General features: G+C 39.6%; 2 protein-coding genes across 2 annotated transcripts in view; both read left to right on the top strand.

Moving 5' to 3' along the window:
• Window positions 1-1,112: 1,112 nt before the first annotated feature.
• On the top strand, window positions 1,113-7,365 carry LOC126625457 (uncharacterized; the record flags this gene model as incomplete). Its single annotated transcript, XM_050294549.1, has 2 exons — window positions 1,113-1,604; window positions 6,619-7,365. Coding segments are annotated over 2 exons (1,239 nt in total), but the record flags the coding sequence as incomplete, so codon positions are not given.
• Window positions 7,366-8,913: 1,548 nt separating this feature from the next.
• The window catches only part of LOC126625456 (uncharacterized), a gene marked incomplete at its 5' end in the record, with an annotated part of 106,106 nt that continues 101,708 nt past the window's right edge, over window positions 8,914-13,311 (top strand). The window contains 2 exons of the mRNA XM_050294548.1: window positions 8,914-9,409; window positions 9,524-10,288. Coding sequence (XP_050150505.1) covers window positions 8,914-9,409; window positions 9,524-10,288 — 1,261 coding nt within the window. The remainder of the gene's footprint in view (window positions 9,410-9,523; window positions 10,289-13,311) is intronic.

Below are 13,311 nucleotides of genomic sequence, written 5' to 3'. Positions count from 1 at the left end.
ATGCAATTCATGTAGGGAACTTGTAGGGAATGTTTTGGGTTGTCGTATGCAATCATCCAACCTAATAACTTGTGGAAAAACTGAGGGTTAATTAGTGCAATTCACGGTTAATTTGGGGCGTTGAGTATTCATAATTTATTGGAAGAACAACTGAAAATCGGTTTGTGTGCAAGTGTGACATGTGTGGAGAAGAACCTCCTAACTAGCCTTTTATCCATCCTTTTCATCCAAAAACGTTTTACAATCTGTTTAGTTTTAAGTCTCTGTTTTGTTTTCAATTTTCGTCCAAAACAAATCCCCCTTTATTTTGAAGTCTTAGATTAGTTAGAAAGTGTTTTGATTTGTGTTTCTAAGTGTTTTGATTCAAGTTTTCACTCAATTTCGTCCAAGTTCTTGTTAGGTTCTCAAAACTGCCCAGAAAGTGGTTTTTAGGCAGTTTTGAGTCATTAGGTTGCTGTTTTGAGTTTTAGGTTTGTTTAAGTGTTTTAAAGTTTAGTTTTGCATTCTTTGAGTCTAGTTTAGTGTTTTAAACCTTGTTTTAGAGTTTTTAAGTCAGTTTCCAAGTGTTTAGCAATCCCTCCTAATCCCCGGTCTAGAACAATCCCTACTTACATCTTTACTACAATTTGACAAAAAGAGGGTTTAATTTGTGTGCTTATCTATTTCGCATCAAATTTTTGGCGCCGTTGCCGGGGATTAGCAATTTTGCTAATCCCTTGGATTGTTTTTGTTTCTTTTATTTCACTTTGTTTCTGACTTTGCTTAAGTTTCTGACCTAATTTTGTTTCTTGTTTCTTAGGTACTAATGTATGACTAGAAGCTCTCAACCGATTCGTGCAAACATCTTGGATTTTGACGACGATTTTGAGAGGAAGTTAAGAAGAGCTAGAAACCAGCAAGAACATCATCCACCCAATTCCGAATCTGACCTTGAAGAAAACGTCCAAGAAGAGGAGGAGGAAGCCACGGCAGGGATATTTGAAGAAGTCCAAGGCATAGCGGTGGACAACCGTACACTCAAGGAGCTTTCCGCCTCAGGTTTGGATAATGCCGCACCCTTGTGCATTCAATACCCCATGGCTGCCCAAGGTAAGACGGACGAGTTTGAATTAAAGTCAAGTTTGCTTCATCATATTCCTAAATACCATGGCTTGTCCATGGAAGATCCTAACAAACATTTGAAAGAATTTGAAGTAGTTTGCTCTAGTATGACTCCCGTCAATGTTGATGGAAATATCTTGAAGATGAAGGCTTTTCCATTCTCTTTGATGGATAAAGCCAAGGATTGGTTATACGAGTTAGCTCCCGGCACTGTCACTTCTTGGGAGAGTATGAAGAGAGCGTACTTGGAGAAGTTCTTTCCAACTTCTCGCATCATCCTCCTACGCAAAAAGATAAGCGGAATTCAGCAAGAAGAAGGTGAGTCTTTTCCTACATATTATGAACGATTTAAATCACTTGTTGCTTCTTGTCCACAGCATCAGATGAAGGAGGAGTTGCTCTTGCAATATTTCTACGAGGGCCTACTACCTCTAGAACGTCAAATGCTTGATGCTTCGGCGGGGGGAGCATTGGTGGATAAAACACCCATGGCTGCCAAGGTCTTGATTGCTAATAGAGCGTTGAACGCTCAACAGTACAAGGGTGTAGGCCAAAGAGGACCCTCACGGCACCAAGTACATGAGGTAAGTGATAGGAGCATATTTATGCCCCTTAGTTAGCTAGTTCTTATGCATTTCCATGGTGTTTTCTTAGTTAAAGTAGTCTTTTAAGCTAGTTTTATGTGTTTTCAGGTTTTAAGGCCAAAGAATGCAAGAAGATGCATTTTGGAGCTTTTTGGAGCAAAATTGGGCTTGGAATGATTATCACATAATTGGAGCCAAGGTTTGGACGAATTTGAAGACTTGAAGATGATGATTCCTACTTGAACAAGGTTTCCTAGTTGAAGTAGGAAAGTGCTTACATGAAGGAGGATTCCTAATCGACGAAGGATTCCTAATCGACGAAGGATTCCTAATCAACGAAGGATTCCTAATTGAAGATGGATTCCTAATCACATGAGGATTCCTAATTGAAGATGGATTCCTAATCACATGAGGATTCCTAATTGAAGATGGATTCCTAATCACATGAGGATTCCTAGAAGAACAAGGATTCCTCCTCCAACAAGGATTCCTACTTGAAGTAGGAAAGTTAAGCCAAGGTTTCCTACTTTGGTTTGATTTTTCCTAATTGTCCCTAAAAGTTCCAACAATTATGAAGACTTTCTAAGCATTCTAGGACACAAAACAAAAGCCTAGAACCCTTTTGAACCCTTGCCGCACCCCCCTTTGCATTTCCTCTTCCTGATTTCTTGTTTTAATGCTTTAAAACACCTTCCTTTTGTGTTTTAAACCCTAGCCGAATTTCCCTTGCCCTTTCCTTTAATTTTCTGATTTATTTCCTAATCTAGAATCCTTAGACTTAATTTCTGATTTCCTAATCAACCTAGGGTTTTAATTTCTGTTTTCCTTTAAATAAACCTCCTTGTTGCAGCCACAAAACATTCCACACACATCCATACAACTACATTCACGCCAGAATTCATCCACTATCCCTAACCGCACCTATCCTTCACAAAACTCCATAGTTTCTGACCCCAAACCCCCCTAGCCGTGCCATACACCCATCCTAGACACTTTTCCACCATTCAACCTCATCCAAAACCATCCCAAACCATCTCCATACCTGGTGCCGCAGCAAGAACGAAGAAGGAGTGCCCTTGAATGTGCTTGCTAGTCTATTGCAGATTGCTGGAACTTTTAGGTGTAATCTTTCTTATGTTTTCAATGTTTCAATTCAATAAACTTTGTGTTGTGAGTATGAGGAACTAAACCCCCATAGTTGGGGGGTGATTCGAAACCATGTACATGCTTGCAATATGATTTGATTACATTCAGTTGTTATTTCATAAGTTGTGGATTCAATTCGTTCATCTACTTGATTGATAACTTATTTGTGTATGTTGATTGAGAGTGCACGCTTAGTTTTCATGCATGAATATGATGCTAGATTATGAGAGAGTTTCACCTAATAGTTACAATCTTATAATCACAAGTAGTGAAGGTCGCTTGAAAACGATCGCGTTGAATGAATTCTTGGCACTAGTTTCATGCTCATCATAGTAACGAATGCCTCGTCAACACTTATAGTTCTCATTGTGCTTCATGATTCTTGATTGTATCTTTATTGTGCTCATCACGTAAGGAACCTTTGAGGAATGCTTTGAATTGTTGTGTGCGCTTTCCCATCCAATTCATTAACTTAAGGAGAACTTGAAGGTTAATTTAAGCGTATCTAATTAACTTGGGGTGTTGAGTTTCATAATTTATTGGAAGAACAACTGAAAATCGTTTTGTTTGCAAGTGTGTCATGTGTGGAGAAGAACCTCCTAACTAGTCTTTTATCCATCCTTTTCATCCAAAAACGTTTTACAATCTGTTTTGTTTTAAAGTTTCTGTTTTGTTTTCAATTTTCGTCCAAAACAAATCCCCCTTTATTTTGAAGTCTTAGATTAGTTAGAAAGTGTTTTGATTTGTGTTTCTAAGTGTTTTGATCCAAGTTTTCATCCAAATTCGTCCAAGTTCTTGTTAGGTTCTCAAAACTGCCCAGAAAGTGGTTTTTAGGCAGTTTAGAGTCATTAGGTTGCTGTTTTGAGTTTTATGTTTGTTTAAGTGTTTTAACTTTTAATTTTACATTCTTAGAGTCTAGTTTAGTGTTTTAAACTTTGGTTTTACATTATTGAGTTAGTTTTCAAGAGTTTAGCAATCCCTCCTAATCCCCGGTTTAGAACGATCCCTACTTACATCTTTACTACAATTTGACAAAAGAGGGTTTAATTTGTGTGCTTAATATATTTCGCACCAGTAAGTGCGACTTCCGATCTTCATTCACAATTGGCTAATCTTACTTCTATTGTTTCACAGATGGCCGAGGGAATGAAGATGCAAGGACCTGTGGTATGTGGCGTATGTTCTATCCAAGGACATGTCTGCGAAAAATGTCCTCAACTCATCGAGAATGGCGGATGGGAGAGTGCGAATGCCATTGGGTTTCAAAGCCAAAATCAGTCAAGACACGATCCATACTCCAACACATATAATCCGGGGTGGCGAGACCACCCAAATTTCAAGTGGAGGGATCCCCAACAACCTCAAAACCAAGGAGGCTTGAGGCAACAACCCCCGGGATTCTTTCCCAAAACCTACGGCCCACCCCAAAATCAAGCCCAATCCGGCCCAAGTGCCTCAGGTACGTCTCTTGACAATGATGCACTTCTTAAGATACTAACTAAGTTGTCTAATGGGCAGGAAGATCAAGCTAAGGCTATGCAAAACCAAGATAAAAGGGTGGATCAACTTGAGAAACAAATTGGGCAGATTGCCGAGTTTGTAGGTAAGTTTCGAGATCCCGGACAACTTCCTAGTTCCACCATTCCAAATCCAAAGGGAGGTTTCGAAAGTGCAAAAGCAATCACCCTAAGAAGTGGTAAGGAAGTTGGGGCAGGTCCTGATAGGAGCATATTTATGCGCCTTAGTTTAGCTTGTTCTTGTGCATTTATAGTGTTTTTACTTAGTAAAGTAGTCTTTTAAGCTAGTTTTATGTGTTTTCAGGTTCTATGGGCAAAGTATGCAAAGAGGTGCGAAATGGAGCATTTTAGAGCAAAATTGAGCTGGAATGGAGTGTATGCTAATGGAGCACAAGGAATGGACGAGTTTGAAGGTCAAAGGAGCTTAAGAAATGAAGAAATGCAAGTGAAGAACAAAGAATTCAGATTTGGAAACCAAAGTTTCTAAAGTTGGAAGTTTCTATTCTTGGAGGTTTCCATTTTTGAGAGTTTCTATTCTTGGCTTTGGGCTTTTAGATGACCTAAACCCTAATTCCTTGTGGACCCTAACCCTAGCCGCACCTAGGCCTCTAGAATATCTGATTTCCTTGCCTTGCAAGGCGTTCTAGAAGGCCCATCTCTAAACCCTAACCCTAGCCGCACCTTAGGCCTTATTCCCACTAAAAATCTGATTGTTTTAACCCAATTTCTAGTGGATTTGGGCTTCTAGAAACCCTAATCTGATTACCCTAGGGTTTTGGATGCCTATATATACTCATTACAACCCCTAGATCAGATCACAACCCTCTCCATAATCCAGAAATTAATCCTTCACGCCAGAAACCATTCCCCATCTTCAACAGCACCTATCCTTCATCATTCACCATATTTTCTGACCCAAAACCACCCTAGCCGTCCCATACACCTATCCTACACACTTTTCCACCATTCTACACCATCCATAACCCCCAAAAACCATCACAAACCCCTGTGCCGCAACCAAGGAAGAGGAGGAAGGTTCTTAGATGTTCCTGCTGTGCAATTTAGATTGCTGGAATTTTTAGGTGTGATCTTTCTTATGTTTCAATGTTTCAATTCAATAAACTTTGTGTTGTGAGTATGAGGAACTAAACCCCTCTTAGTTAGGGGGTGATTCGAAACCATGTACATGCTTGCAATATGATTTGATTACATTCAGTTGTTATTTCATAAGTTGTGGATTCAATTCGTTCATCTATTTGATTGATAACTTATTTGTGTATGTTGATTGAGAGTGCACGCTTAGTTTTCATGCATGAATATGATGCTAGATTATGAGGGAGTTTCACCTAATAGTTACAATCTTATAATCACAAGTAGTGAAGGTCGCTTGAAAACGATCGCGTTGAATGAATTCTTGGCATAAGTTTCATGCAATTCATAGTAACGAATGCTTCGTCAATGCTTATGTTTTTCATAGAACTTAATGATTCTTGCTTGTATCTCTATTATGCAATTCATGTAGGGAACTTGTAGGGAATGTTTTGGGTTGTCGTATGCAATCATCCAACTTAATAACTTGTGGAGAAACTGAGGGTTAATTAGTGCAATTCACGGTTAATTTGGGGCGTTGAGTATTTATAATTTATTGGAAGAACAACTGAAAATCGTTTCGTTTGCAAGTGTGACATGTGTGGAGAAGAACCTCCTAACTAGCCTTTTATCCATCATTTTCATCCAAAAACGTTTTACAATCTGTTTAGTTTTAAGTTTCTGTTTTGTTTTCAATTTTCGTCCAAAACAAATCCCCCTTTATTTTGAAGTCTTAGATTAGTTAGAAAGTGTTTTGATTCAAGTTTTCACTCAAATTCGTCCAAGTTCTTGTTAGGTTCTCAAAACTGCCCAGAAAGTGGTTTTTAGGCAGTTTTGAGTCATTAGGTTGCTGTTTTGAGTTTTAGGTTTGTTTAAGTGTTTTAACCTTTAGTTTTGCATTCTTTGAGTCTAGTTTAGTGGTTTAAACTTTGTTTTTGAGTTTTTAAGTCAGTTTCCAAGTGTTTAGCAATCCCTCCTAATCCCCGGTCTAGAACGATCCCTACTTACATCTCTACTACAATTTGACAAAAGAGGGTTTAATTTGTGTGCTTATATATTTCGCATCAGGTCCTACATCAAAAACAGGTCATAACGAGGATGAAATTTTGCAAATGGAAGAGGAGGAATCAAGGTTGCCCACGGCAAAGGTGGTTCCACCAAGTCTGCCCAATTTGTCCCACAAAGGTAAGAATGTGTCAAATTCGGTTCATACTAATGTTTTCCCTTCAATTGTGCCTTTTCCTAGTAGGTTCATGCAAACGAAGAAAGAAGAGGCAGAAAAGGATATCCTTGAAACCTTTCGGAAAGTTGAAGTTAACATACCTTTGTTAGATGCAATCAAGCAAGTTCCAAGGTATGCTAAGTTCTTGAAAGAGTTGTGTACCACTAGGAAGAGGATGTCGACTAAGGAAGTGGTAAAGGTAGGTGAGAATGTGTCCGCCATCTTGCAACGCAAGCTACCTCCCAAATGCAAAGATCCAGGTAGCTTTAGCATTCCTTGTGTCATTGGGAACACTAGATTTGAATCTGCCATGCTTGATTTAGGTGCTTCTATAAATGTTATGCCATATTCCATTTATGCATCTATGAACTTAGGAGCGTTGAAAAATGATGGGGTAATAATACAATTGGCCGATAGATCTAACGCCTATCCAAAGGGAGTTTTGGAAGACGTTCTTGTGCAGGTTAATCATTTAGTTTTCCCGGCGGATTTCTATGTCCTTGAAATGGATGAATCGGACCATGCTCATTCGCTTCCCATTCTACTTGGAAGGCCATTCATGAAGACGGCCCGGACAAAGATTGACGTGTATAGTGGAACTTTGTCCATGGAATTCGATGGGGAAGTTGTTAATTTTAATCTTTCTGATTCCATTAAATACCCTAGTGAGGACCATTCATGTTTCTCTATTGATATAATTGACTCTTTGGCGCAGGGATATCTCGACGATTTGAATGACGATGCGCTTGAAAAAGTCATTACACGAGGCATGGAAATTACAACCAAGGGGGCAGATTCTAGTGTAACCCACGGCATACATGGACTAGGCCATGCCGTGCACCCTAATGAGGAAATAATTGAAGTTGTGGCTGCCCTTGAGTCCTCACCTAAGCTTGATGGTAAGTATACTACCCGTGAGTCCATTCCCATTTCGACTAACAAATTGCTTCCATCCATAATTCAGGTACCTATCCTTGAACTCAAGCCTTTGCCAAGCCATTTGAAGTATATTTTCTTGGGAGAAAATGAAACACTACCTGCCATTATTTCCTCCTCCCTCACGGCACAAGAGGAGGAGAAATTGCTTCGAGTTTTGAAGGAGTTCAAATCTGCCCTAGGTTGGACATTGGCCGATATTAAAGGTATAAGCCCTACAACTTGTATGCATCACATATTTCTTGAGGAGGGGGCCAAACCAACTAGAGAGGCTCAATGCCGTCTTAACCCTCCGATGATGGAAGTAGTGAAAAAGGAGATCATAAAGCTTCTAGATTGTGGGGTTATCTATCCAATCTCGGATAGTAAGTGGGTTTCGCCCGTTCAATGCGTGCCAAAGAAATCCAGAGTGACGGTGGTAGCTAATGCCGAGAATGAGCTTGTCCCTCAACGTATTCAAACCGGTTGGAGGGTGTGCATTGACTATAGGAAGCTAAACACCACCACGAGGAAGGACCACTTCCCATTGCCGTTCATTGACCAAATGCTTGAGAGGTTAGCGGGTTATGCTTTTTATTGTTTTCTTGATGGTTATTCTGGTTATAATCAAATTGTCATTTCACCCGAGGACCAAGAAAAAACCACTTTTACATGCCCGTTTGGTACCTTTGCATATCGTCGCATGCCTTTTGGTTTATGTAATGCACCTGCTACATTTCAAAGATGCATGATGAGCATATTCTCTGATTACGTAGAAAAGATAATTGAAGTGTTTATGGATGATTTTAGTGTATTTGGTGATTCGTTTAATAGTTGCTTGCATAATCTAAGTTTGATCCTAAAACGTTGTGTTGAAACTAACCTTGTACTTAATTGGGAAAAGTGTCATTTTATGGTTAAACAAGGTATCGTTTTAGGTCATATAATCTCTGAAAAGGGTATTGAGGTTGATAAGTCGAAAATAGATCTTGTACGTCACTTACCCTCTCCGACTTCGGTTAGAGAGGTTCGTTCGTTTCTTGGCCATGCAGGATTCTATCGTAGGTTCATCAAGGATTTCTCGAAGATAGCACAACCTCTTTGCCGGCTCCTACAAAAAGAAGTGGCGTTTGAATTCACCAAGGAGTGCACGGCGTCATTCAACCAACTCAAGGAGTTGTTAACCACGACACCCATCATTGTTCCACCGGATTGGAGTCTACCTTTCGAGCTCATGTGTGATGCGTCCGACTATGCTTTAGGAGCTGTTTTAGGACAAAGAAAGGACAGGAGGCCGCATGTCATTTACTACGCCTCACGGACGCTGAACGATGCACAATTGAACTACTCCACTACGGAAAAAGAACTCCTTGCCGTTGTCTTTGCTTTAGATAAATTTCGATCATATTTAATTGGAACTAAAGTAATTGTTTTCACTGATCATGCAGCTCTGAAGTACTTGCTCACCAAAAAGGAGGCCAAGCCACGGCTAATTCGATGGATATTGCTACTTCAAGAGTTCGATATAGAGATTCGGGACAAGAAGGGAAGTGAAAACGTGGTGGCTGACCACCTAAGCCGAATGGTGCATAATGAGGAGTCTTTGCCGATTTTGGAGACATTCCCCGATGAACAATTGCTGTCCATTAAGGTTAATGCACCTTGGTATGCCGATATTGTTAATTATTTGGTGTCAAAACGTATTCCAAGTGAGTTCACTAGGCACCAACGTGATAAACTTAGGCATGATGCACGGTTTTATGTGTGGGATGATCCGTACTTATGGAAATTTTGCCCCGATCAGATTATACGTCGTTGTGTGCACGATTCTGAATGTTATTCAATTTTGAGTTTTTGTCACACGTATGCATGTGGAGGGCACTTTGGCACACAACGCACAGCCCTTAAGGTGTTACAATGTGGATTTTATTGGCCTAGTATTTTCAAAGATGCTAAAACTTTTTGCTTAACATGTGATAAATGCCAACGAATGGGTGGTATTAGTGCTAGGGACCAAATGCCGCAGGTTTCTGTCCTAAATGTTGAAATTTTTGATGTTTGGGGTATTGATTTTATGGGTCCTTTTCCTTCTTCGTATGGTTTTACATATATTTTGCTTGCGGTTGATTATGTGTCGAAGTGGGTGGAAGCAAAAGCCACCCGAACTAATGATTCTAAAGTGGTTGCAGATTTTATTAGAACTAACATTTTTGCGAGGTTCGGAATGCCACGAGTGATCATTAGTGACGGAGGGTCACACTTTTGCAATCGGACCATTGAAGCGTTATTGAGGAAATACAGTGTCACCCATAAGGTTTCTACACCTTACCATCCTCAAACTAATGGGCAAGCCGAGGTTTCCAACCGTGAGATCAAGCAAGTCTTAGAGAAGATTGGGCCAACGAGGAAGGATTGGAGTTTACGGTTAGATGATGCACTTTGGGCGTATCGTACGGCGTACAAAACCCCTATTGGGATGTCCCCCTTCCGACTTGTCTATGGCAAGGCGTGCCATCTTCCTGTTGAATTGGAGCAAAAAGCACTTTGGGCCATCAAGAAGTTTAACATGAACCTCGAGGAAGCAGGAAGTCAAAGGAGATTGCAATTGAATGAGCTTGATGAGATACGGCACGAGGCGTACGATAATGCAAGCATTTACAAGCAAAAGACCAAAGCTTTCCATGACAACATGATCCGTGGGAAATCATTCTCAATTGGGCAGAAAGTGCTATTGTTCAATTCCCGTTTACGTTTGTTTCCCGGTAAGTTACGTTCTAAGTGGATTGGACCGTTTGTTATTACTAACATATCTTCTTATGGTGCCATCCAGATTCAAAGTCTCAAAACAGGTCATGAATTCCAAGTGAACGGACACCGTTTGAAGCCATATTATGAGAATTTTGTTGAACAAACCGTGGAGGATATTTCTTTGGGTGCCGTGGGCACAAATGGAGGATGAATGGGCTTTTCGTCCGGCTGTACGACGTAAAAGAAAGCGCTACTTGGGAGGCAACCCATGCAATTCAACAAAGGAAGACCAAGGAATCACTCCAATTCCAGATTTGCGTTCCTAAACTCTTCACTTTGTTGTTTATTTCGAATCTGCCTATTTAGTTGTTTTAGTTGCTGTTTGTGTGTTTCTTTTTGTTTAGTGTGATTTTATGCTTGAAACATTGAGGACAATGTTGGATTTAAGTGTGGGGGGGGTAACTAAGTGTTTTAGATGCAAATTCGTGGGATTTTATCACCCTTAACTTGGAGACTTGTTCCTTGCTGTTTTTAAGTGTTTTTGAGCAGTTTTGGTGTGTTTTAGTGTGTTTTGATGCAAAAATCCGAAAATCACATAAAAATTTTGAAAATTTGTTTTTAAAAACCCAAAAAGAGTTGTTTTTGTGTGTTTGTTTGTGTCTTAGGGTACCTTCCAACACAATGATGAGGATTCGGTTTGTAATTACATGGCTGTTAAAGAGAGTGATTAACATGGATGAAAGTTTGATTTACTCTTTGTGTATGCTTAGTTGTGGTTATAACTTATGAATTCACATGCAATCATAAAAGAAAAAAATCAGTTTTTTTTTTGTAACATGCTTGAAGGAAGGAACTCAAACTAACGCTACAACCTTGTGAGACTTGAGCCTAAACGTTTATTTGGAGAGTTAAAATCTGTGCATTCTTTGTTTTCTAAGTCGTTGCATGATCTCATTATTCCTTGCTTGGTTACTATTTAGAAGGCGTTTCATCATTTAGTTCCAAATGCTAGAACTCATGCCCATTTCATTCAAAGCATGTTATTGATTTGCATAACACATATTCAAGATGAAGTTGTGTAGTGACCACCACCTTAGCCAAAAAGCCGTGTGCCCTATGTCATTGTGATTTGTAGGTTTTAACCCCATTGAGCCTTGTTAGCCTTCGTTATTTGTTAACCCATGTTTTCCTCACCTAGCCTAGTTTAGGACCATCCAAACCCTTGTTCTTAAAGCATAGTAAAGCATGATTCAAATTGAATTCCTTTTGATCTATGTTAGCAGAAAAGAAGTGTGGGGGAAGTATTTTTTATGAGGAATTGTGTGCCATAGGCACGGCAAAGAAAAGAAAAAAAAAAGAAAAGAAAAAGAAAAAAAATAAGAAGAAAAAAAAAGTATGAAAAGTTTGGAAAAAGAGTTCCAAAGTATTGTTTGTTGAAGTAAGGGTCCAAAACAATGAATTCGGCCCTAAGGAGTTGTTTAAGTCTTCCCCTTGTGTTTTAAAGTTAATTGCTGCAATCTAAGTGAATTCTACGTCTCAATTTCATTGCTTTGCTTACTATTGCTCGAAGAACGTTTGTTTTCCCTATCCTTTCCTTGTTAACCAACACCCCAAGCCCCATTACAACCCTTAACTTCTATCTTGAGTGTTATGTGTTTCAATTTGTGGAGTTTGAATTTGGTATGAGCATATGGTGTCACTGGTTCTCGCATCTAAGTAGTAGCATTCCATTCATGAGATCATATCTAAACATGCTTCTTAACTCTAGAAATTGCGTTCTTTGTGATACATATATGTGAGCATTCGTTTTCATATCTACATCAATCTTCTCACATATGACTAGTGTAGGGTGTGGAGTTAGAAAATCTGAGTGAAAATAGAGTGTATATCTTGTAAGGAATTGAGGGAATTCTCTAAGGCATGTTACTACATTCAAAGCATTGTTTTGATTGATTACTTGTGAATTAGTAAGTGGTGGCTTTAATTAAGTATGTGCTTGTGTAAAGATGACTCAAATCTGTGGGGATAACAATCTTTAACATGTCATGTGCATTGGAAATCCCTGAGGCAAACGTTGGAAGGTTTAGGTTTTGTTTTGGTTAGTTGGTTTCGTTTTGTTTCCTTTCTTTTGTTTGTTTTGCTCGAGGACTAGCAAAAGCTAAGTGTGGGTGAATTTGATAGGAGCATATTTATGCGCCTTAGTTAGCTCGTTCTTATGCATCTTTGTTATGTTTTCTTTGTTAAAGTAGTCTTTTAAGCTACTTTCATGTGTTTTCAGGTTTAAAGGACATATTACATGAAATGATGCAAGTTGGAGCTTTTGGAGCAAAATATGAGCTTGGATTGAAAAGGACATGCTTGGAACACAAGGTTGTGATGGAATTGAAGAGTTGAAGATTTGAGGTTTCCTACTTGAAGTAGGAAAGCTAAGCCTAAAAGTTTCCATTTTGGGTTGATCTTTCCTAAATTGGAATTGGCAACCAAAGTTTCTAAAGTTGGAAGTTTCTATTCTTGGAGGTTTCCATTTTCGTGAGTTTCTATTCTCGGCTTTGGGCTTTTGGATGACCCATCCTTACTTCTTGGACCTATGTCGCACCTAAACCCTAACCCTAGCCACTTAATCAGCCGCACCTAGGCCTTGTTCACATGCGAAAATCTGATTATTTACCCTAAGCCCATGCCGCACCTTTCCATCCTAGAAGCCCTATTTTACAAACCTTAACCCTAGCCCATTGTTTCAATCTGATTTCATTAGGGTTTTAGGTGCCTCTATATATGTGTTTTACTCCTTTGGCCGAACATCTCCCATTCTACAAATCAGAAATCGTCTAAACCCTATTCCCACACCTTGCCGCAGCCTTCATCCATTCCAGCCACACCCATACACCTTGCCGCAGCCATCCCTCTACTCCAGCCACCATTCTCCATCTCCATACACCACCCATACCCCTTGCCGCACCACCATACCATCCTAACTCCCTTCCTAAAC

Source organism: Malus sylvestris, chromosome 6 (assembly GCF_916048215.2).
Source record: "Malus sylvestris chromosome 6, drMalSylv7.2, whole genome shotgun sequence".
NCBI classification, from domain to species: domain Eukaryota; kingdom Viridiplantae; phylum Streptophyta; class Magnoliopsida; order Rosales; family Rosaceae; genus Malus; species Malus sylvestris.
Note: the sequence above shows the minus strand (reverse complement) of the source record. Positions and strands in the feature narration are given on the sequence as shown.